Raw genomic sequence first — 25,898 nt, 5'->3', positions numbered from 1 at the left:
TTCACTTCAGAAGCTCGAAATACTGAAATCTTGAATTTCAGTATCTCGAGCCCAAGAGTGGAATCCACAAAAGAACGAAAACTAAAAACCGCGAAATTCAAAACCTCGAATACCGGTAGTTCTGAATTTCATGGTTTTACTACACACACACACACACACACACACACACACACACACACACACACACACACACACCATCCACCACACAAACACACACAATCAATCTACTACATGAAAGCGGGGGGGCATGCCCCAATGCACCCCCCCACACCCCCCTACTTAAATATTCTCACTCCAAGGTCACACTACATACAAATACACACAAAACACCACCACACAAGCTACTTTCTCTTTGCACACACACACACACATCACAGCAACAAAACACACTGACACACACCACAGCCCCCACCCAAACCCCTTAACACACACACACACTTACCTGAATAGATTACCATAGCGGATCTTTAGAAGCATGAAATTCAAAACCTCCGGTATTCGAGGTTTTGAATTTCGCGTTTCTAAACTTTTGCTATTATGTGGATTCGGCTTCTTGGGCTCGAAATACTGAAATTTGAGATTTCAGTATTTCGAGCTTCTGAACAGATCCCATACATATATATATATATATATATATATATATATATATATATATATATATATATATATATATATATTGTCAGGTCACATTATTGCTAGGAGTATAACTGTAGCTTTTGTCTCTGAAAAATACTTTTATCCTAGAAAACCTCTCTATCCTTTTCATCCATGATACTTTTCCATTATATAATATTTAATATTGCTTCCTCTTCAGTTTTATATCTTATAAAGGTATAAAATATATATTGTTGTATTTCCTTTCAACTTTAATAACTTATGTGTGCCATTTATGAAGCTGTTAACATTAACAGATATGATGGATATATTATTCATCCCTATTATGTTCAGCTTTCCTCCCTTGTCAGATTTTTTTTTTTTTTTTTTGCATTTTTCATCCTCATCCCAGATGACTGTCAGAACATGTATTTATACTGCATGACTTAATACTTTCTCCCACATCCCCTCCAGTTTCCAAAACCTCATATGCATTACCGACTGTAACTGCTTCAGGAAAGATTGTATTTTCATGTTTCAATCCCCCAGCCTCATTTTCTTCTACTATTTCCACACGGCTTTCAGTTCCATTCTTTCTCATTACATTCTTATCTATAGCTTTATTTCTGTCAGCTACTTCATTTACACTTACATTGTCATGTTGTACAACCTTATTCACCACAGCTTACACCTAACATCTTGTTAATCCCATTCACTTGACACAAAGTCTTCAGTGAGCAGTTCACAATCACATCATATGTGACCTTTTCTGTACTTACTTCAAGCATGTTTATACTCATTGGTTACATGACCTTTCCCCATACTGATTACATCTCTTGTAAGGGCATGTATCAATGAAATGGTCCTACGTACCACAGAAAAAATATTTTGGCTGTCCCCAGTAATCTAAGGTCAGATCTGCATGCATTAATTAGACTTACATGTCACAAATGACATATTTCATTGTTCTTAATATATAAAGTGATTCATGCATCCCATACCTCATTCCAAACACTTCTAACATCAACAGTTCATTAACTGTTCTGTAAATCTCTTTTAAGAAATGTTTAGTATCCCTTTTGTTTATACCATCTGAATGAAACTGTAAAGTTGCCTTTTATTTTTTTTTTATTTTTTTTTTACTAGCAAAGTCAAATTTGATATAAAATAGTTAATCCCTGGTCTATCATTCCCTTGCCTTGAAAATAAATTCAAAAGGTTAGCTCACGGGGATCAAGTGTTAAATCTGCACAACTTCTCAGACCTCAAATGAATAAATAACTTGTTGGCCATTACTTTAAATCCTACACATTGTCTCATAATTTATACCTATCCATTAGGCAGTCTTCTTTCATATGAATCTTGCCATCAGATGCTTCTTTTATTGTAATGGCATCACTGTCTACTGTTTTTTTTTTTTACTTTTAGCTACCTGCATAGATCTACCTCTGTAACTGTGTATATGTAACTGTGTATATGTACCTGCATACATGTAACTGTGTATATGTACCTCTGTACATGTAACTGTGTATATGTACCTCTGTATATGTCACTGTGTATATGTACCTGCATACATGTAACTGTGTATATGTACCTCTGTATATGTAACTGTGTATATGTACCTCTGTATATGTAACTGTGTATATGTACCTGCGTACATGTAACTGTGTATATGTACCTCTGTACATGTAACTGTGTATATGTACCTCTGTATATGTCACTGTGTATATGTACCTGCATACATGTAACTGTGTATATGTACCTCTGTATATGTAACTGTGTATATGTACCTCTGTATATGTAACTGTGTATATGTACCTGCGTACATGTAACTGTATATGTACCTCTGTACATGTAACTGTGTATATGTACCTCTGTATATGTAACTGTGTATATGTACCTGTGTACATGTAACTGTGTATATGTACCCCTGTGCATGTAACTGTGTATATGTACCTCTGTATATGTAACTGAGTATATGTACCTATGTACATATAACTGTGTATATGTTTAAATCAGTCTTGCAGCACATTAACATTTTCTCAGCTTCTCAGCTTCTCATCATTCTCCTCATCACACTCTTGTGACCAACAACCTCCTCACAAGCAGGAAGCAAATCCTCAATGTCTACATCCATATTCACTGTTTGCAGCTGAAGCTTTTATTTATCAGTTATTAGATACTGCCTAACATAAACTTTCTTGCCATTGTATCATCTAAGCCACCGGTGGGAGTTGTCATTACTATAATCTCTTCATAATCTGCTGTTCATCCTCCCTCATGCCTTTAACAAGAAGCAGTTTGTACCCTTTTCAAACATATTACACCAGTGGGGTATGAGTTGGTCCCATCTAAATAAATCATGGGACCAAAACTGTATACCTACCATTGCTATATTACTTGTGACCATAATTGCTCCCTTGCAAAAATGTTGGTTTCATTTTAGTACATTCCAAGGTAATTCCTTAGATCATATGGACTGCATTGTCAATTTTTTTTTATATTTTTGTGTCAGCATTAGTGACATCAGCATTTGGTTGTATCAGCTTATTTGAGTACACCTATCTATCTATTTATATTTATCTGTCTATCTATGGCAAGTGCTAAAATGCTAGTAGTTCACAATTCACTTACTCACTGACACCTGTTGTAAATAGCAAGTGCCCTAACTATCTAAATCTCCCACTGCCTGACACTATTGAACTGCATATGCCTACCAGAACCCTAACTCTCACCCTAAATCTCCCACTCATTCCCTTACCCTAAACATAAGATTCCTATCCCTAACCTTAAAGTCCAAGAGCAATCTTTAAACCTAAAACTCCACTCCTCCCTCTCTGAAACAAAAGTAATTGCTCTCTCCCTAACTATAAATCTACACTCCACCTCCCTAACCCTAAACTTCCTTCTCACTACCTAAACCTAAGCTCCTTCCTGCTCCATAAACTTGAAGTCACCAGTCTTGCACTAACCCTAAAACTCTACTCCCACTCTAAACCTAAAACTTCATTCGTGCTCCCTAAACCTAATGTCCGCACTCACTCCCTAATCCTAAACTCCCCACCCTTTCCCTAAAGCTTAAGATTACCTCTTCCAAAATCTAAATCTCCCCCAAGAGTACCTGAAACTCTAACCTGCTCCCCACCATTCCCTCTCCATAGATGCTGGACTTAGCTTGCTCGAGCTTGGTTACTGTGTTTCGGTGAGGTGCACCAGCTCCATTCTTTTCACATGTTTGCAGCATCTTGTTAAAACACATTTAGTCAGGTTTGAGCATAAGAGGTTGCCCATGAGAGCTACAAGGCATCCAATCCTGTTATTGATCTATTTATTTTTTTCAAATACAATCTTTATTTAGCTAGTTTTTTTTTTCCTGAGGCTTTCCTGAGACAAAATAGTGTTAGCTTTTGTTCTTCCCTCAAAAAGATCTTTCAGAAGTTTGTTGCACTAATAACTTGGAAAGACTGTGCACATTACACATTGTATTGCATGCGATTGTATGACTTTCTTGTTGCAGTCTTATTATAAGCAAGGCATTTTGTACTACTTTTCTTTAGCAGACACTAACCAGTCATTTTCTTCCATTATGCAGGCAATGAGCAGCCGTTTTCTCTTATATGATGTCATTCAGACAGATGCTGTTCTAAGTCTGGACGAGGATACTGTGCTGTCAAGTAATGAGGTAAGTGGTATCCTTCTCACTGTCATTGGAATGCTAGGCATTTATATAATTTATATATGGCCAAGGGCCAGATTGTGCCAACAAGTTTAAATTATAACACACCTCTCCAGTGTTTAGAGTCTGGGGTGTACTTGGTGAGAGTGGAAGAAATATAATAATGAAGTAGATGTGCATTTCACAAAGTACTTTAATTGTCTCTCTTTTCAACTCACAAAATGAAAACGTTAAAAAAGGAAAAAAGAACACATGGACCTTTAAGTGTTTGATTCCTTCAGCCACAAGTGCCCATCTGTGTTACTCTGAGTAACTCACTTAACCAGACAGTGCTCCCTAGCTGAGTCTGAGAAAGGCCAATTGAAACCAGTACTCTACCCTTGTAAAGAAATGCAAATAAAATAAAATAAAATAAAATAATGCAAGTTAATATTACTTTCCCCAATGGATATGTAACAACTGGAAGGTGTATAATGCCAGTGTACAAGACCTTCATTAGCTCATTTAGTGACCAGATGTCAAACAGCCTCTTTACCAAGCAACTGTTGATCATCTGTTGTGTGTAGAACACCAAAACACAAAGTTTCCCAAGACAGATGCAGAACCTATCAGTTTTAGTCCTCCCTCCCCCCAAATTTGAACTTCCTATCTCCTTAGTTCATTTTCTGTATGGAATCTTCAGACTTTGTATTTAATATCAGTGCATACATATGTATAATGTGTATCATATATTGCAGAATGTAGTTCTTCAGTGCATACATATGTATAATGTGTATCATATATTGCAGAATGTAGTTCTTCAGTGCATACATATGTATAATGTGTATCATATATTGCAGAATGTAGTTCTTCAGTGCATACATATGTATAATGTGTATCATATATTGCAGAATGTAGTTCTTCAGTGCATACATATGTATAATGTGTATCATATATTGCAGAATGTAGTTCTTCAGTGCATACATATGTATAATGTGTATCATATATTGCAGAATGTAGTTCTTCAGTGCATACATATGTATAATGTGTATCATATATTGCAGAATGTAGTTCTTTCAGATGTTAATAATGATCTGTACTAGAACATACAAATGTCATATTTAATACTGGTGCACTAATGAGTGACTCGCTTATTGTTGATCATTAGAATTTGAATTCAAGGATGTTGCATTAAAGACAGACTGTGCTATCTAAGGGATTTCCCTTTTCATTGTGATAGTTTCACAGTCAAGGAAACACCTATCCATTCATACACACGCACACACACACACACACACACACACACACACACACACACACACACACACACACACACACACACACACACACTCACACAAAATGTATACAGCTTCATTCGTGCTCCTACACACATACACACACTAACACTCCCAAACCCCACAACTTCCCTGAACTTATCTGAACAGCAACTGCTTCCATAGGAGTGAGTGGGTAAACACCATATTTTGATGGCATTCACTTTTCCCTCCAACAGTGAAATTTTATGTATTTTCAGTGGAGAGCACATGGTTAATTCACATTGGCATTCCCCATGCAGCTGTCTCAATGAGAACACCCTCCATTCTGTGATCTTCCCTAAGTGGGAAACTCCAGCTTTAAGGTAGTGTAAGAATCAGAAAGAAAAAAAATAGCTCTGTTAAGGCTTCTCATTCATGGTAAGCCTTTCTGAATCCCAGCCTCATAAACTGCACACATTAGATTCAAAGATGTCAGCTGTATCTCACTTTTAGTGGACTTGTCAAAACCTGAAAAACATGCAGCATGCAGAGTTCCTTTATGTCACAGGTAAGAAGGCATTTAGGGCACTTTTTGCTTTAACCTTATGCAAGAAAAGAAAGACATGATCTATGTTTTTAACACATTTCAAGCATAATGTCAGCCAAAGAAGAATCTAGACTAAGTACTGTATTCAATTTCCACATTAAATCAATATGTTTAAGAGTAATTTTATGCTGAAATGAGGTACAAAACAGAAGTGCGGCATCATGTATTACTCTTTGATAAGTGACAAAACTGCATGTGAAATCAGAAATGCACAGGTCATTGAAAGATCATTAATCAGCTGACTTGGTACTGAAAATATACCTGATGTGCAGAGTAAGTGAGCTTCTGAGTATACGGTAAACTCTCAGTTAACCGGAACTCAAGCAACTGGCATTCTCAAGCAACTGTCAAAAAAAAAATCATAGAAATACAGTACAATTTTCATATGTTGCTCTCTATGTTTCCCCCCGCAGAAACATACCTTATATTTTTAGAGCTTTAGAGTTTTAAAAAGGAAGATAGGAATAAATTCCCTCTCTTCCCAACCTGAGAACAAGTCAAACCAAGCAAAGAGCATAGGATACTGCATTAGTCAGGCCTATTTTTAATAGTAACTCTCAAGCAATCAGAAACTACAGTTATCCAGCATCTACCAATCCCCATGGGTGCCAGTTAATTGAGAATTTACTGTATAACTGAAAACAATGATTGAAATGTCAGAAGTGTATAAAATAAAAGCTGTGAGGGGAATACAGGACAAAGTGAAGCTAAGAATTGCCAAAATAACAATACAATTTTTGTCAAGCACATAACATCTAAGATGTTATTGGCAATATGTAACCAGAAAGAAGCTATATCCAACACAGGCAGTGTGACTACAGACATGAGAAAGCAGGTTGAAAAACATTTAATAAAGTTTGTAGGTACTGTGGCAGGTTGCATCCATTTTACAAGAGTAAGTAACATTTAAAATTAATTGTAGCAAGCTGAGTAGGTATTAGAGGTGAAAGAGCTGAACAAACAGGGATGTTTGTGGGCACATTTAATTTACTTACAATGAATGAAATGTATTCTTCACATTCCCTGTCTCCCCATTTACTTCTTTCTGTGGTGCTACTGCTACTGAAGGAGCTCTTGAATGTGTCCCTTTGCTGTGTAAGTCATGTCCTTCTAGACAAGAACTCTTACTCTTGATATGGCATAGACCTATGAAAGAGGGAGGGGAATGGGAAGGCTTGGTCTGCAATATTGTGGTCATCTGGGTTTTTCTGTTAAACCCCACCTCCCTCTAACATGCTGGGCTGATATCACTGGTATACAACAGCACAGCAGACAGACAGCTCCCATCTATGTGGTGGCATGTCTGTCATGTTCTGTAGCCCAACTCCAAGCTCTATATGATTCTGGTAGTCCTATGGTACACCATTTCAACTGTTATGTGCCTGCAGCACACTCCTACACCCTCCCCAAACAGAAACATGAGCAGACTAACCCTAATCATTTCTGCACCACATGAGCTCAAATATCTGCCATGACCACTAGCTGAAATTAGGTTTCTTCAGTTATTGTCAGGGCCATATGCTTTTACACTAGTGAAACTGGCACAAAAGCACTGTATGGTGTAGGCAGTGATAAACCTACCACTGACTACTGTAATGGTAATGTTGATTAATTTCATACTCTACGTGCTACAAGTAACAAATGCTTGTAAGATAAGCTATTTATTATTTAAATGCATGAGTTTTCTGTTTAAGCATGATACAGAGGCTGAATGCATTATACTCTTTGAAAATACATCTAAAGCTCTGAATCTTTCTGATAAGGGTACAAGTCGTCATGCTTGCTTTTGACAGATTCAAGGCATAAACTGAAACCTGTGGGGCAGATGTGGTTAGACTGCAAGTAGAGTTGCAAGAAATATAATTAATATTCCACATAGTATGCTTATAAAATAAGCTAAAGCAACCAAACATTGCTGAGCCACAGTGCTTGTGAGCATTGTCATAGTTAAAAGAGTTCATGCCATGCATTTGCAGAATGATTTACTGATTAATGCAGATCACAGTAACTGAAAAGTCAAAGTTCACAACAGTAAATCTGACAGTATAAAGTGACAGAGAGTCAGAACATGTACAATAACATGAAAAGTTATCACAAATTCATCTCACACTCTCACTTAGCACCTTAGGGTGCCCTTCACAGTCAGCTGCTGTATCAAATGCTCAGGAATAAAGTGTCAGTGCAAAAATGGTTACTGTCAAAATAATAATGATACTCTATGCCTGTCAGATGCAATAAAACAGTTTCTGTCAATAGTACCGCACCACAATTATATAAACGTAACTTCTCAGTGGCCCGACTACATGTTACAAAGTATTGATTACATTTTGCTGAAGTATTCTGCTTTGTTTCAAAGCTTGGGCTGTCTGTAAGGAGAAAACTGCTTCCCTCAGAGGAAACCCTGACACAAGAGCAGTTATTTATGCTCCAAGAGGAGTTCTGGTCAGAGCTAGAAATGTGCAAGAATTAAAGATTTATTTGTGAAACATCTAAACGCCAAGTGGTTTGTTTCTCAGCTCCCTGTGTCTGTTGAAAACTGAAGGAATGTGAAATGTATTACATTTGCTATGAGATGAGATTACGAAAATATGCCAGGTAATATTAAGTCATTATATCCAATAATATATGTTTTTCCCTTCTTGTCAAGATTAGCTTTCTTGTATTTGAGACATTATCAAAAGAAAGTCTAATTATTTCTATTCAGTTGTAAGAAGCCAAATTATTTAAAATTTGTAAGTCACACCCAGGCATTAGTTAGTGTAAAGAAAGGGCTGGTTATTCTTTATTGATCTAGTGTGTCCAAGCAGATCGATAAAATGGAGCATAAATATAAAATATGCACCATGTTCAGAAACCAAAATCATTAAGATAAGATGATGTGTCATGATATTGTATGCTTATCATGAATGAAAATAGGAGATGACTTGTTTCATAACAAAGATGTGCATTATCTCTTCTTAGTAGGCTATTGCTCAAAATTTCCAGAGGTTGTACAGTTACATGAAATTATAGGTCACAGTGGTGCATCTTTGTTGGATTCTATCTTTGCTAGACATAGAATTCTACTGAAATTATATCAGCCAGTTGTCCTCAATTTGTTATGTAGGAATTGTGTAACTTTATGAAACAATATGAATGAAAATATATTACTATGACTATGAATCATATTTTTCCTCAAAGGAATGGACAAGTGAAAAGCATTTCTGTACAACAAAAAATTCTCAACAGAACTATGTGTCTACTCTTGAGGAATACACCACCAATACAGAACAGCTGTTAATTAGTGTCTATCTAAAGTTCAAGCTGTCTATCTCATTTTTCTCACTATTACCAGACACTAAACAAACTGCTGGTAATCTCAATTGCAAGGCATGTAGTGCAAACAGAATCTTTACTATGACAGATATCAAAAATCTCTCACTTTACAGAAAAAGAGGAAAGAGAAAAAATAGGCAAAATCAAGATTCAACTGGTATTTCACAGAAATGTTCAGTTCAAGCATCTGCAGTTAGTTTCACAGAGAAGCTTAGATCATGCCTGTTGCAAGTTTTCATATATAAGTGTACAGAAGAAACAGGAAGTACTTGAATAAGTCACCAGATCCAGGAGATGACCATCTGTCTCTTGAGTCAAGACACTTATTGCCCATACTAAAGCTTCAAAATTATTACCATAATTTCACAGGAAAAAATCCCTTTATGTTATATTCGGCTTAGCCTGAATTCTCATAGTGACTCATCCATAGACTTTATCAGATGTTCAGACTGGAACTTTTTTAAAAAAGCTGATGTTCAACATATAGAACACTGTTGCAGTAGCATAAGCTATTGGGGCCCTACTCTTTGCCACCTGCCAGCTTTCAAGGCTTTGGGGTGACTACCATATGCTGCAACTGCCAGGAGCTCAACAGGAGATCCATAAAAGGTTACTTAGAATGGGAATCTCCTTAGAGCTTTTTTGCTGTCAAAGAGCATTTCTTCAATGTCCCTACTGAAGTGTCAGTCAGCTAGTGAACCTTCAAAGTGGGGCAGATAGCTTCTCAAGTTTGAAAACCTTCCACTAAAAATAATTTTATGAGGAAAGCATATGTTTTTCTAATTGATTTATTACATTTAGCTAGAATATTTATGTCGTGGGCACTGTCATTAATTTTTAAGACAGCTCACATGTAAATGCTTTCATAAATTTCTTGTGTGGAAAGGAGCAGGATACTGTTAGTGGGGGTGACTAACGGTGGTTTACTTACCTCAGAATTACTTGTTCTCTTCTTTACCTTTATCAACCCATTCAGGTTCTACTATCCACTTTTGCTGTCTCTTTCTAGGCTTAGAAATGGAGCGACCTTTGTTCTCCCCAGTTTTACCCTTCCTTGCCAGTAGGAGCAAAAAAGTTGTTAAGGGGTGTTTCAGTGTCAGGCTAGCTCCTATTTTGCCACAAGCACTACTGATTGACTCTGCTGTGGCCACTTGTTGTTTCTCAGACTGTCTATCTTTTTTCTCAGTCCTCTTGGTGTAGCACAGTGATGGTGAACCTATGACACGCGTCAAAGGTGACACACCATGAAGTTTTGGGTGACATGCCAGCATTCACCAACACCCGGGTTACCAAAGAAACTGCTTTTGCATTCATTGCTTGTGTGAAGTGCATTGAATTATTTTGTGCCACGAGACAGTTCAACAACACTGCTGCAAAGGTAAGGAAATTATTAACCTCAAAGACTATTTCAGTATACTGTCTCGATACAGTCTGCACAGGGCAGTGCTGACATTGTTTTCTCTTCATAGTTACACTTATGCAAAGGGCAAGTAGTCTGCATTTCTAAGAGTATGCTGTTTTACATTCCTCTCAACTGTTCCTCTTAATCCCTGCTAAAACTGGTGACTTTTTACACTTAATGACAATAATTACATTTACAGACTTATTTTACTTCAGAAAATGTATATTAATTCACATTCATTTTTTCTGTCAGTGTCTCAGATTAATAGTATTAGTAGTTTAAAGCAGTCCACGTCTCTTATTTCTAGATCTGTCCCTGATTCTCTTGAGATTTATTCCTGATTCATTGAGAGCTATGCAGTTTTATTTTTATTTATTCATTTATTTTATTTATTTTTGTTTGGTGGTGACATGCCAGCAGAGTCAAGTTAGGCATTTTCTGAATTTTTGACATGCTGAGCCCAAAAGGTTTGCCATCACTGGTGTAGCACATGCAGCCACCCAAGACCAAGAGATAGTCATATTGTCTACAGCTGTAGGGATGCCCTCAGCATGTGACAAAGAGACACTTTCGTCAGACTTGGGGGAAGGGACAGGACAAAGTTTTTCTCTTAGCCAGAACTGGGAGCTTGCATTTGGGAATACTATGCCTAAGGAGAGTCAGTTTTCTTCCAAGGAGACCTGGAGACTCCCAGGAAAGGTGAACATATTGAGAATGCTTTTCAGTCTCCTGCTACTATTTCCATGGACAATTTCCTGGGATCTGCCAAGGAAAATGTTAGTTCCTTTTCTTTCCCGTCTGCTTCTTCGGTCAAGAAACGGAAAAATGTTCCCTCTTTTTCTGATGTGAATTGTTAGTCAGAAGAGCAGATATTATAGGGGGAGGTATGCAACTTCTTCATAATTTGAGCACTCAGATTCTGAGGAAAGCATGGTTTCATATTATCCTTTTCTGACATTTTATCTAGATGAAAGAGTTTTTTTCAGTGGCGGCAAAATGAAATTCCTATAGCATAGAAAATGTATTATGAATTCTTACAATTGGAAATGCCAGTTTCTGCACCTTTTCCTCCTATGTTCACTGATTTAGAGAATGTTGTCCTCACTGTTTTAGCTCCTGCTTAGAGAAAGTTTTAAGTTATACAGGGTACCTCAGGCTCATAAGCATTGTTTTCTAATCCTAGAGCAGACTCTACTGTGATTTCTCTTTCAAAATATGTAACACAGATCATTACTCTTAATCACATTCCCCTGACAATGATGAGAAAGTATTGGATAAGATGGGCAAGAAAATGTATTCCTCTAATACTTTATCATCCAGGATTTTAAACTTTCAAGCTCATATGCTAAAGTTGTTGCTTTTAACCTTTGAGAACATGGAGAAGTCATTACTTAAGCTTCATTCTTCTGAAGGAAACTATTCTTTGAATGCTTCTATTTCATTTGCTTCTCAAGTTGCTACAAACATTTTAAAGTCTGCTTACAATGCTGCTGAGTCCTCCTTTACAGCTGTGGCATCTGGATCAGTATTGAGAACACTGGCTTGTCTTCTGTCTCAAATTCTTTCTGAAGATTTCAGAACTGAAATTTTAAATTATTCCTCAGGTAAGGACATTATTTTTGTTCTTTCTGCAGCTAAAGTGCTTAAGAAGTGTGAAAAAAGGGGACAGTTGATTTAAACGGTTAATTATGTTTCAGAGCTCCTTGCTAACAAGCCTGGAGGACAACTGCCTTCTCATTCCCATGGATAGGAATGTTCTTTGATAACTTCTCACCCTTTACACTGATATCCAGAGTTTTTCCAAAGATCCAGACAGACTCTCCAAAGCATACTGCAGACACTGAAAATAGGAACAAAGCCCATTGAAAAATAGAAACATCCAGCTAAAAATCTGGACTTCTAATTAGCGTACATTTTGAATATCGAATAGTAGATAGCTGTTCCTGCTCCCAGCTGGAATGTAGGATGCTACACAGAAACACTTGCTTAAAAATAAGTGTGTGACAAAAATTATGGGAAAATATAAGCCTATCATTAAAGAAAAAGTATATAATATGTAGACCTTAATGAACTGTACTGCAAAATTCTACCACGCAAGGTCATTTATTTTTGCTTCAGAAAAAGAGAGTTTTAAGAGGTATGTCCTTTTTCTGTAAATTATTGTTGCCAAATATGTTGGTCATGTAGTGTGATTTTCTGTGTACAAGGCAGCTTCAAAAATCAAATGAGATGAGGAGGTCTAGAAAATTGTGTGAAGGGGTATAGCAAGCCTGAAAAAGGGACATACTTCATAAAATAGGGATATCCTAAGTCAAGCCTAAAAATAGCAGCATCCCTCCAAATAGATACAGTTGAGAGGTCGGCTTCAAAAACTGTGGTGGTGACTCCCTTTTCAGCCCAGACAACAGTGGTCCACTTTTTTTTTCAGTCTTGTCAAAGGAAATTCAAATCATAGTTTTTACCCAATATACTTTTCCCAGTCCTTCTCGTAGTGTGCTTGTCACTAAATACAGTCACCCCAAATAACATGGACTGTCCTTCTCTACTCCCAGCCATTTATAATCTTATCTGGACTGCAATTCATTGGAGCCCTGTGAAACGATCTCTCCAGTCAATACAGTCACCCGAAACAATGCAGACTGTCCTTCTATACTCTCAACCCTTTCTAATCGTATCTAGACTGCATTTCACTGGACACCTGTGTGAAGACTGGTAGAGAAAGGGTGAATGCTGCCAGCCTAGTCAAATAGAATTTGATACATAAATCTGGCATTTGTAAATATAAATATAAAATACAGTCTTGTTTCTTAAATGAAAGAAAACACTGTAAAATGAGAACTTTAAGATTGTAGCAACATTGCCATCTGCTGTAAGGAAAACCAAGCCAAGCATTTCAAATGTTCTTTGAAATTAAAATTATGTTTTGTATGTCCTTTGAAGTTAGAATTTGGAGTCAATGAGTCTGGAGTAAGCATCCTGCTTATTGTTTTAAGGCTAAAGTTAATGACCAGAATTTACATATGGAATGTCCTTTATTGCTCTAAGTGTAAAAGAATGTAAATGCAGTTTTGGTGTGGCCTGGGAACTCCAGACTAAGTGTCAAAATTATGTAATGGATATACTGGGAAAACCTAAGTGTCAAAATGATGTAATCTGGGAGGGCCCATCAGAAATGTGTTAGCAATTTTAAAAACTATTGATCAGAGAGAGACTGTAAGCATTTTTGTCTTGACATCCATCTCATCAGCACTCTGCCTGTGTCTTAAGTAAGTTATTTCAGAAGTGGTTCTTGTAGTAATAGCTAGGAAATTAGAAGAAAGTTAGACTAAGTATTTTTCTGTTATGTCAGAACTGTACTACTGATTTATTTTAAGTTTCTATGTGATCTCTGAACTCCTGAATAGCACCGAGGTGCAGTAGTATTGTCTCGTGTTTTTAGTATTTATTATTAAATATTTTAAAAACCTTTTACCTGCGGCTGGTTTGTGTAGAGATAAGTAAGCTCTAGAGTACATTGCATGCTTATACGTGATCCTGTAATAATCCCTTCCAAAGCCTTAAGATTGCTTACGTTACATTACTATTGAATAATGATATTGCAGAGTAATAACTGGACACCCTTTTAAGGGCCTTTTAATAGCTGATAAATATTAGCTGGTGGTGGCAGTGATTACTACCATATAGTCTGGGTAAAAGGGCGCAGCTGGATAATCTGTGTCAGTCTTTCCTAGGAGTGTCTTTGAAGTTGTATAAGTACTTATCTGAAAGTGTGTGTGTGTGTGTGTGTGTGTGTGTGTGTGTGTGTGTGTGTGTGTCAGCTACTTGGGCAGGGACACGAAGCACTAATTGGACAGAGAGGGTACTGGAGGTTAGCTTGCCAGCTAGGCTGAGATCTGGACCCTATAGCTGTGCTAATGGGGAGTCTCATTGGGGACCTGGAGAGCAAGGGAGCAACCAGCCCCAGACTGACTGTGATCTCTGTGTGCTCTTAAGGGAAATTGCACTTTACTGTGTGTATTTGTTATCCTTTCCACTCTTATGAGATGCCCTCCCTGGTGCTAGTGGTGAGGATTGAGGCTCCTTGATTGCTGGACCAGGGTGCGGACGTCACATTGAAGTGGCAGTGGTGGGATCCACTTCACATCGTGGTTTGGAGTGGTGGGATCCACTTCACATATTAATTAGTTGGCAAATACTAATTGGCTTGTAGTGGTGTGGGTAGAGTGAATTCTGTAGCTTATTTACAGTGATCTCTGAAGGTGTTTTGTATTCTAAATCAGCCATGCAGTAAATACTCAGAGTTCAGATCACAATTGTTTTATTTCTTTTGTTAGCTTAGTTAGTCAGGGTGAGCAAGCAACATGTCAGCAGAGGAGTATGGAAAGCTGACAAGGAGCCAGCTGGTGGAGATGTGCCAGGCTAGGGGACTGGTGTATGGAAACCTGACGAAGGCAGACCTGATTGTAGCCTTGGTTACAGCTGCATCAGAAAACAGCATTCAGGAGGACAGGCAGACTGGCAGTGGAGATACAATATCCTCAGAGAATGGATAGCTCAACCTTTCTGCGAAGGACAATCAGACTAGCAGTGGAGATACAAGATCCTCGGAGAATGGACAGCTCAATCTTTCTGCAGTGGACTTAAAAATCTAGCTGGAGCTAAAGAGACTTGAGTTGGAGGCCAGGTGTTTGGTGATAGAAGCCGAAGAAAAGGACTATCAGAGGAGGCAGGAGAGGGAAATACTGACTCTTCCCCAGAGTCATGGAGGTAATTGAAAAGGGAGTAGCTGGACCCCAGAAGCACAATAGGTCAGTAAATATCTTCCACAATTTAAAGAGGGGGATCATTTTGATAGTTTCATTCATATGTTTGAGAGGGTATGCAAACAGTATAGTGTTGACCAAAGGCTCTGGCTATGGTTCCTGACCCCCTTACTCCATGGGAAAGCTGTAACTTTTCTGGCAAAAAATCCTGACTCTGAATGTTTTGATTATACTGCTGTAAAACAATGTCTTTTAAAATGTTTTAAGTTAACACTTGAAATGTATAGGAAAAGTTTTGTGAGGATAGACGCAAGGCAGATGAAGGTGTGTGAATATGTTGCTGAACTGAGCACTTATTTTCATAGCTAGGTGAGTGGATATCAGGTTACCACTTTTGAAGGGCTTGCAAACCTTTTGGTGAGGGAACAAGCCCTTAGCACTTTGCCTGGTGACATGAGGATCTGGTTAGCTGATAGACAATGTTCTACTTCAGATGAGTTGGTGAAGAAGGGAGATCTATACCTGGCCAGCAGGGCAGCCCTGCACAGGAATGGGACCCCCAGTACTGCTCATGGGTCTAAAGAAACCCTTGGTGGGCAGGACAGACTGCCCCAACAGAATCTGCCAGTAGCAGGGGAAGCCACTAGTCCATGTACACATCCAGGAGCTATGGTTAAATGTTTTGAATGCAGCCAGTGGGGCCATATGGCATACAGGTGTCCATGGAGGCAAGGTGGGGAACCAAAGGTGAGGGAGCCAGTAAGTGGCAAAGACAAAATGCAATAGTAGGTTGTATTGGGACAACAAGGGTACCAAACAACCACTAGAGGTTATATCCTATTGTAGTAAATGACAAAGAGGCCATTGCCAAGAGAAACACAGCTTTTGATATAACCATTGCAAAGCCTGCTATGGTTACAAAGGAGGACTACTTGCCTGGGTAGTCTATTCCAGTCAGGGCTTTAGGAGGGATCCCATTCCAAATACCTTTGGCTAAGGTTCACCTTGACTGGGAGGGTGGAAAAGGAAGCCAGCAAGTAGGTGTGTTTCAGGATGTCCTGATAAGGAATGATTTTGACAGTGCAGTATCCTGTGCTTGTGCAGTTACATGCAGACAGGCCTGGAGACAAGCATGTGGGTCTGGTAGCCTGGGGGAGATCCAGACAGACTGTATACTTGCAGCTAGGACTGGTGAGGTGGTTACTTCATGAAGGGAGCTATGCTGTGGCAGTGAGACTGAAGGTGAGCCACAGCTGCTTTTGGGTACTGATGGTCCCTTGGACAGAATGACTGCAAAGGTAGAGGTGAGTAGTAGTACCCAGGCTAACAGTGAGGCACCGCTGTCAGAGGATGCCAGACTTCCTGTGGAAGGGGAACTGGGAAGGGTTACAAGTAGTGAGCTGAGACAGGCTCAGCTCTCAGACCCTACATTGCAAGGCCTGATGAGGTAGCTAGGGAGGCACCTGATTCTCAAGGGGAAGGGGGAATCTATATACAGGGACCAAGGGTTACTATACAGAGAGTGGACCCCTGAGGGAGGGCTAGAAGGTGAGAGAGTACAGAAGGTGGTAGTGCCTAGAGCCTACCATCTGGCACTTCTAGCCATAGCTCATGATATTCCCTTTGCAGGTCATACGGGCATAAAATGTACAAAGAGGCATATTATGCAAAACTTCTATTGGCCTGGAATTTCCAGACATATAACAGGGTACTGCAGGACCTGTGAGCAGTGCCAAAAGGTAGGCAAGGCAGGAGACAAGGTGAGAGCTCCGTTGATGCCTTTGCCTTGTGATTAAGGAGCCATTTCAGAGGGTAGCTATGGATATTGTGGAGCCTCTGAGTAACCCAAGTTCCACAGGGAAAAAGTATATCCTAGTGGTAGTTGGTTATGCTACACGATGCCCTGAGGCGGAGGCTTTGTTGAGGCAGAGAAGGTGGCAAATGCTTTGTTAGAGAATTTCAGAAGGGTGGGTTTCCCAAAAGAAATACTGTCTGACAGAGGTGCCGATTTCATGTCAGACCTGCTGGCTTGTCGGAGGAAATCCTGTGGGGTAAAGCACATGAAGACCACCCCCTACCACCCCCAGACTAATGGCCTTGTTGATAGGTTAAACTCTACAGTCAAGTCCATGCTATGGGCATTTGCAGATCATTTTAAGAGGGAGTGGGACAAATATTTGTCACAGCTGTTGTTTACTTACAGAGAGGTTCCCCAGGAATCCACAGGTTTTTCACCCTTTGAGTTGGTGTATGGGCATAGGGTGAGGGGACCTCTAGATTTAATTTGAGATGAGTGGGAAGGTGAGTATGAGTCTCACAAGGAGTCTGTTGTGGCATATGTCCTAAACCTCAGGACAAGGCTCAGGGAACTCATGGGCTTGGCCCAGAAAAACCTGGCAGAAGTTCAATATCAGAAAAAGGTGTGGTATGACAGGAATGCTCGAGCTAGAGAGTATGCTGTAGGGCAGCAGGTAATGTTTCTCATTCCTGTCAGACACAACAAGCTGCAAGCAGCTTGGGAAGGACCTACAAGGTGGTAAGAAAGGTAAGCGATGTTAACTACATGGTGGAACTGCTAGGCAGAAAGCAGAAGGCAGGGGCACAAAGTGTACCATGTTAACATGATGAAACCTTACCATGATAGGGAGGCCCTTGTGCTGAGCATTTGCAGTGGAATGCAGGAGGAGTCTGAGAGAGATCTGGGGACTGATCTCCTCAGTGAGGCTCAGGCTGACACCTCAGTGGAAGGGGTAGCAATGTCCCTGCAGCTATCTCCTACCCAGGTTTGAGAAATCCAAGCAGTGTTGCAGGAATTTGGGGACATGTTCACTGGAAAACCAGGGTGCACCCACCTGGTGCAGCACCAGGTGGATACAGGACCCCAAAGGCCTATCAGCCAGGCCCCTTATAGGGTGCCTGAGAGTGTCAGACAGACCCTGAGGGAAGAGGTACAGGAGATGTTGGAACTAGGGGTGATTCAAGAGTCCAACAGTCCCTGGGCCTCCCCAGTGGTGCTGGTGCCAAAGAAGGATGGCAACACCAGGTTCTGTGTGGATTACAGGAAATTAAATAGTCACACAGAGTCAGAAGTTTACCCCATGAATAGGACAGATGAGGCCCTAGAGCAGCTGGGTGGGGCTAAGTATCTTACAACCATTGATCTTACCAATGGTTACTGTCAGGTGCCCTTGACTCCCAGTGCTAGAGAAAAGTCAGCCTTTGTGACTCCTTTTGGCTTGTATGAGTTCAAAAAGATGCCGTTTGGGATGAAGAATGTCCCAGCGACTTTCCAGAAGCTGGTAGATCATATCCTAGCAGGAGCAGGAGGGTTTTCCCTTGCTTACCTGGATGATATTGCCATCTACAGCCATTTCTGGCCAGAGCACCTTCAGCATGTCAGGGAGGTGCTGGGCAGACTACAGAGGGCAGGATTGACTATTAAGCCAAGCAAATGTCAGGTGGATATGGCAGAGGTCTCCTTCCTAGGACATAGAGTGGGTAGTGATAAGGTAAGGCCAGAACCTGCCAAAGTGGAAGCTATTCATTCATGGCCTGCACCTATTACTAAAAAGCAGGTGAGGGCATTTTTAGGGACAGCAGGGTACTACAGAAAGTTTGTCCCCAGTTATAGTACCATAGCTGCTCCCCTCACAGACCTGGCAAGGAAGAGCAGGCCAGATAAGGTAGTATGGACCCCAGCATGTGAGCAGGCATTCCAGAAGCTTAAAGAAGCTTTGGTAGGACTCCCTGTGTTAGCCAGTCCAGAGTACAGAAAATAATTTGTTGTGCAAGTGGATGCTTCGAACCATGGGGTGGGGGCTGTATTTAGCCAGATTTCTTCAGAGGGCGAAGAGCACCCAGTGGTTTATCTCAGTCATAGGCTCCAACCCAGGAAGGATTGTTATGCAGCTGTAGAAAAGGAATGTCTAGCCATAATGTGGGCACTGCAGAAACTTCGGCCTTATCTGTATGGAAGAAGAGTCACTGTAATGACAGATCACAACCCTCTAACATGGTTAAACAGAACTAGTCAGCAAAAGGCCAAGTTGCTAAGATGGAGCCTGGGGGTGCAAGCATATGATATGTCAGTGCAGCACTGTAGTGGGATTAGCAATTCCAATGCAGATGGGCTCTCAAGACAAGGAATGGGGGGGAGGTACACTCAGATAGACCTAGCCTTCTCAAGCGGCGTTTCTCAAGGGTCACTTGAAAAACTAGCTTGAGTTCTCTGGGGGGAAAGAGGTGAAGACTGGTAGAGAAAGGGTGAAGGCTGCCAGCCTAGTCAAACAGAATCTGATACATAATTTTGGCAATTGTAAATATAAATATAAAATACAGGCTAGTTTCTTAAATAAAAGAAAATACTGTAAAATGTGAACTTCAAGATTGTAGCAACATTGCCATCTGCTGTAAGGAAAACTAAGCCAAGCATTTCAAATGTTCTTTGAAATTAAAATTATGTTTTGTATGTCCTTTGAAGTTAGAATTTGGAGTCAATGAGTCTGGAGTAAGCATCCTGCCTATTGTTTTAAGGCTAAAGATAATGACCAGAATTTACATATGGAATGTCCTTTATTGCTCTAAGTGTAAAATAATGTGAATGCAGTTTTGGTGTGGCCTGGAAACTCCAGACTAAGTGTCAAAATGATGTAATGTGTATACTGGGAAAACCAAAGTGTCAAAATGATGTAATCTGGGAGGGCCCAGCAGAAATGTGTTAGTGATTTTAAAAATTATTGCTCAACTCATCAGCACTCTGCCTGTGTCTTAAGTAGGTTATTTCAGAACTATGGTTTTTGTAGTAATAGCTAGGAAATTAGAAGAAAGTTAGACTAAGTGTTTTTCTGTTATGTCAGAACTATACTACTGATTAAATTTAAGTTTCTGTGTGATCTCTGAACTCTTGAATAGCACTGAGGTGTAGTAGTATTGTCTTGTGTTTTTAGTATTTATTATTAAATATTTTAAAAACCTTTTACCTGTGGCTGGTTTGTGTAGAGATAAGTAAGCTCTAGAGTATATTGCATGCTTATAAGGGATCCTGTAATACGCCCTTCCAAAGCCTTAAGATTGCTTAAGTTACAGTACTATTGGATAATAATCTTCTTCTTCTTCTTTTTCTTCGGGTTAGATCACCTTGTCCGCACATTGAATGGCAGTGGAGTTTTATGCCAGCCAACCTTCCACAGAGGCACACTCACCGCACCTAGGGCCAATTTAGAGTGTCCAATCCACCTGCAGCATGTCTTTGGGATGTGAGGACATGCAGACTGAGAACCTCTTGCTGTGAGGCAGCAATGAGTACTATTGGATAATAATATTGCAGAGTAATAACTGAACATCGTTTTAAGGGCCTTTTAGTAGCTGATAAATATTAGCTAGTAGTGGCAGTGATTACTACCGTATAGTCTGGATAAAGGGGCACAGCTGGCGAATCTGTGTCAGCCTTTCCCAGGAATGTCTGTGAAATTGTATAAATACTTATCTCAAAGTGTGTGTGTGTGTGTGTGTGTGTGTGTGTGTGTGTGTGTGTGTGTGTGTGTGTGTGTGTGTGTGTGTGTGTGTGTGTGTGTGCATGTGTGTGCATTTGTGTGTGTGTGTGTGTGTGTGTGTGTGTGTGTGTGTGTGTGTGTGTGTGTGTGTGTGTGTGTGTGTGCTACTTGGGCAGGGGCAGTAAGCACTGGTTGGACAGAGAGGGGACTGGAGGTTAGATTGCCAGCTACACTGAGATCTGGACCCTATAGCTGTGCCAGTGGGGAGTCTTATTGGGGACCTGGAGAGCAAGGGAGCAACCAGCCCCAGACTGACTGTGATCTCTGTGTGCTCTTAAGGGAAATTGCACTTTACTGTGTGTATTTGTTATCCTTTCCTCTCTTATGAGATACCCTCCCTGGTGTTAGTGGTGAGGATTGAGGCTCCCTGATTGCTGGGCCAGGGCATGGGCATCACACCCTGTAAAACCCTCTCTCTGGTCAACAAGAGCAAACTTTCCCCATACCATAATGTCTAAATACGGTCACCTGAAAAAATTTGGACTATTCTTCTCTACTCTTAGCCCTTTCTAATCTTATCTGGACTGCATTTCAGTGGAGCCCTGTGAAACCCTCTCTCTGGTCAACAAAAACAAACTTTTCCCATACCATAAAGTCTAAATACAGTCACCTGAAACAACACAGACTGTCCTTCTCTGCTCTCAGCCTTTTCTAATCTTATCTGGACTGCATTTCACTGGAGCCTTGTGAAACCCTCTCTCCGGTCAACAAGAATGAGCTTTCTCCATACCATAAAGTGCAGGTGCTTGTCTACATTTTTTCAGCCAGCCATCAGTGCTATTTTTTTACTACTATTTTTTTATATTGTATTGTTTGTAGCTTGCACTGTCAGTGGCTTGCACACTCACTAGGACTTGCCCCAAGAACGTTATTGTTTTTCTCCCATTCTTTTCTCGTCTCCTGCAGTTAGGGTAAGTTATAACCGTTTCCCTCCTTGGTCACCACATGGCAGTTACTTACATTGCAAAACAATGTGTACTGCTCTAGACATTCTCCCCCTAAGAGAACTATCTTGTGTCTGTTAAGGATGTTACCTATTTAGTGCTAATACTGGAAGTATAAGAGCCCTTCACCACACTGGAGTGTATTACTTGAAATAATATAGTTCTTAAACCTACAACTGTATTTTTATCAAGCAGGGTTAAACGTACCTGCATATAGAAAGTAAACCACTGTACCTGATTGTTTTTTTGCAGCACTCTTGCCACTTGCAGCTGGGTGGGACACAATACTGTGGACAGCCAATTAATTTCCCCTCCCAGCACACTTGCTGCCCCCTCACCTCAGCTTACCCAACAGATATCTATATCTAGATGCTTGCATTCATGGTGCCATTTTTAAGTCACAGTTTTTACCCAGACACTTTCCCCAGTCCTTCGTGTAGTGTGCTTGTCAGTAAGTGTATCTTGGATGTGTTTTTTTTTTTTTATTTAATTTACAAATGTCAGTACATCTTAAGGTGACTATGTAGCTGTTATTGTTATAATCTGCCATTTACCTTAGGAGCAAATGGTAGACTTGTTTTTTGTACTATAACAGCTATATACAGATACCTCTCAGCTGCAATAGATCTAGTTAAAGCATTATGAGGTTTTGCTCTGACTCATCTTCATAGTTTGAGCCAACTTAATAGTTAAGTTATACTTCCAGTAGCTTTATTGTCAAATGTACTTCCAGTAGCTAAAAGTGCTTACTAAATGTTCAGCTGACTGCAGATTTGTTACAGCCAACTAGTTGCTGTCTGTTACTGTGCTCGGAAATATACTGTATCCCTCAGGAGCTATCTCATTCCTGTATGTACAGGAAACTGCATGTCGTACATACTGTCTTAATGTAACACTATTGTTTTTATTGTCTGCATATGTTTAAACCACCAGGTAACCAGATGCCATTTGGCTTTGTCTTCTAGTTCATTCTGTTCTTCCTGCTACCTATTTCCTCCAGCAGTCTTCTTCTTTAGCCTACCCTTCTTTGCTTTCCACTCTCTTGCTCAACTACGGTATCATTTACTTACCCTATCAGTACCTTGCTTGGTCCCTAGCTCTTACTGTATTTCCTACTGTCCTACATTATTTTAACCACTAGTTTTTTTGACTTCTCTCTCTTTCCTTTACAGCTAAATATAGTCACCCAAAACAACACAGACTGTCCCTCTCTACTCTCAGCCCTTTCTAATCTAATCTGGACTGCATTTCACTGGAGCCTCTCTCGCTGGTCAACAAGAATGAACTTTCCCCATACCATAAAGTGTAGGTGCTTGGCTACATTTTCAGCCAGCCTTTAATGCTATTTTTTATATTGTATTGTTTGTAGCTGGTATTGTCAGTGACTTGCACACTCACTAGGACTTGCCCCAAGACCATTATTGTTTTTCTCCCATTCTTTTCTTGTCTCCTGCAGTTAGGGTAAGTTATAACTGTTTCCCTCCTTGGTCACCACATGGCAGTTCCTTACATTGCAAAACAATGTGTACTGTCCTAGACATTCTCCCCCTAAAAGAACTATCTTGTCTCTGTTAAGGATGTTGCCTACTTAGTGCTAATACTACAAGTATAAGAGCCCTTGAACAAACTGGACTGTATTACTTGAAATAATATAGTTCTAAACCCTACAACTGTGTTTTTTGTCAAGCAGGATTAAACTTACCTGCATATAAAAAGTAAACTGCTGTACCTGATTGCGTTTTTGTGGCACTCTTGTCTCTTGCAGCTGGGCCAACTTGCTCTGTTCTCCCTCGCTGCACTTGGGCTCACTCCGCTCCTCTACCTACCCCCATTCGCACCCACCCCCACTTTCTTTACTTTTATACACTCCACACCATAACCACGCATTTCTCTCTATCCAATCAACCACTTCATCCAACTGACACACCTGCCAATTACACCTGATCCCTCCACATGGTCCTCGCCCCTCTTCTCTTATTACCTGTCTCTTCCCTCCACTAATCCAACTTCTCCCCTCCACATTCTCCTACTATTTCACTTTACTCTCCCCTTGTACTTATCACCCCTTACCGCAGCACAACACAATCTATCCTCTGCTCTTCTTCTCCCCTTTGAACATCATCTTACCAATCATCCACCATGTGGGCCTTTTATCTCACTACTACCTCCCTCATCATTCTCTTTCTATGTACTTCTTACCATAACCCACTCTCTTTTTAGTCACTCTCACCTACTCTCCCTCATGCTCTCAACTCAGACTGTATCCCTCACTCACACTTAATCTCTCCATCCCTCTTTCCCATCTCACCATCACACCTCTCCAAACGTATTTTCTAGTCTTATTGTCTCTCTCCACTAGCATAAAACAAAGGCAACAACATCCTGCCATTTTGACCCTGCATACATATCTTCTCACTTTCATTGACACCCTGTTTTTGGATGGGGACATCCACCCCAACCCAGACTCTCCCACCCCCTCTCTTCATATTAGCACAACTTTAACTCCTGCCACTCCCTCACACCATCTTAACAATACTCCCTCACCCAAAACACTATCTTCCCTTTAAATATCCAGAACATTACTAATAAAATAACTGAATTTCACTCCTGGATCTCTAACACATCTCCCCACATTATAACTCTATAAAAAACTTGGCTTAAACCTCAAATCCTTAACTCAGAAATCTTGCCTCCTGGATACAATATCCTTCACTCAGATAGAACCAATAAGCAGGATGGGGGAGTTGCAATCCTCTACTCCAAACAAATTAACCTATCCCCTTTCTCCATCCCTGTCCCTAGCTTCTCACCCACAAAAATTCTTATTGCTAGCTATTACCTCAACCCTCTTAAAAGAATCATAGTAGTCTCTGTATAATTCCCCCGGTAATAATATTCCCATACCGAGAACATTCTTTTCTGTCTTACCCAGTATATCCCCTATGAAACCATAATACTTGGGGTGTCAGCATTGACTGGAATAAACTTCCCTCCTCTTCCCCTATCCTTAGTCTAAACCTTCATGGATTTCAGCAACACATAACTTTCCCTATTAGGACTAACAAAAACTCCACATCTGGTCCTATCCTTGGCCTCTGCCCCAACCATTACCATAACCCTGGCACACTCCTTAATGCCTTAAGTCCCCAATCTTTATTCATAGATATACCCAACATCCACCAAATGATCACACCTACAGAGTATCTCACAACCTTACTCACTTTAATCCTGATGCATTTAACTCTAAGCTATCCAGTATTAATTGGTTCTGCCTTAATCACCTCCCTCTTAATGAGGCTGTGGATTCCTTTAACAAAATCTTTCATGATATACTAGAGTCTATTGCCCCCTCTAGGGAACTCAGAACCAAAAACAACTATGCCCCAAACTCGCTTTGTCATGCACACAAGAGATGCCACCTGGAAAGCCTGGGTTAACCCCCCCCCCCCATTACATAAATACAAAGAACTTACAAACATGACCAAAAAAAAAACTAGTCATTAAATAAAAGAAAGCTTACTTTTCAGCTAAACAATGTAACCCATACACAAACCCCCAAAAATTCTGGACTACCATTAACAACTCGCTCCACCCTAGTAACCCTTCTACTCTCAACCCTTATCCACTCCACACCACTATGGGAACCACTACTCTCCTTAATAAATAGTTCATAGACACTATCCAAAACCTTACTCTCGATACACAAAATAATACTACTTTCTAAACCCCTCAATCACCTCAAAATATACCTCTCCCTAAAACCTTCTCTTTGCAACCTGTCCCCATCAACACTATTAAATCTCTCCTAAA

The 25,898-nt window shown here is 40.1% G+C and overlaps 1 protein-coding gene across 1 annotated transcript in view; it reads left to right on the top strand.

Moving 5' to 3' along the window:
* Positions 1 to 25,898, top strand: part of LOC122792853 (exostosin-1-like) — a 1,813,286-nt gene that overhangs the window by 967,434 nt on the left and 819,954 nt on the right. Inside the window, exon 8 of the mRNA XM_044060413.1 lies at positions 4,187 to 4,276. Coding sequence (XP_043916348.1) covers positions 4,187 to 4,276 — 90 coding nt within the window. The remainder of the gene's footprint in view (positions 1 to 4,186; positions 4,277 to 25,898) is intronic.

Source organism: Protopterus annectens, chromosome 2.part0 (assembly GCF_019279795.1).
Source record: "Protopterus annectens isolate FY-2018-M chromosome 2.part0, PAN1.0, whole genome shotgun sequence".
Lineage (NCBI taxonomy): Eukaryota > Metazoa > Chordata > Ceratodontiformes > Protopteridae > Protopterus > Protopterus annectens.
Note: the sequence above shows the minus strand (reverse complement) of the source record. Positions and strands in the feature narration are given on the sequence as shown.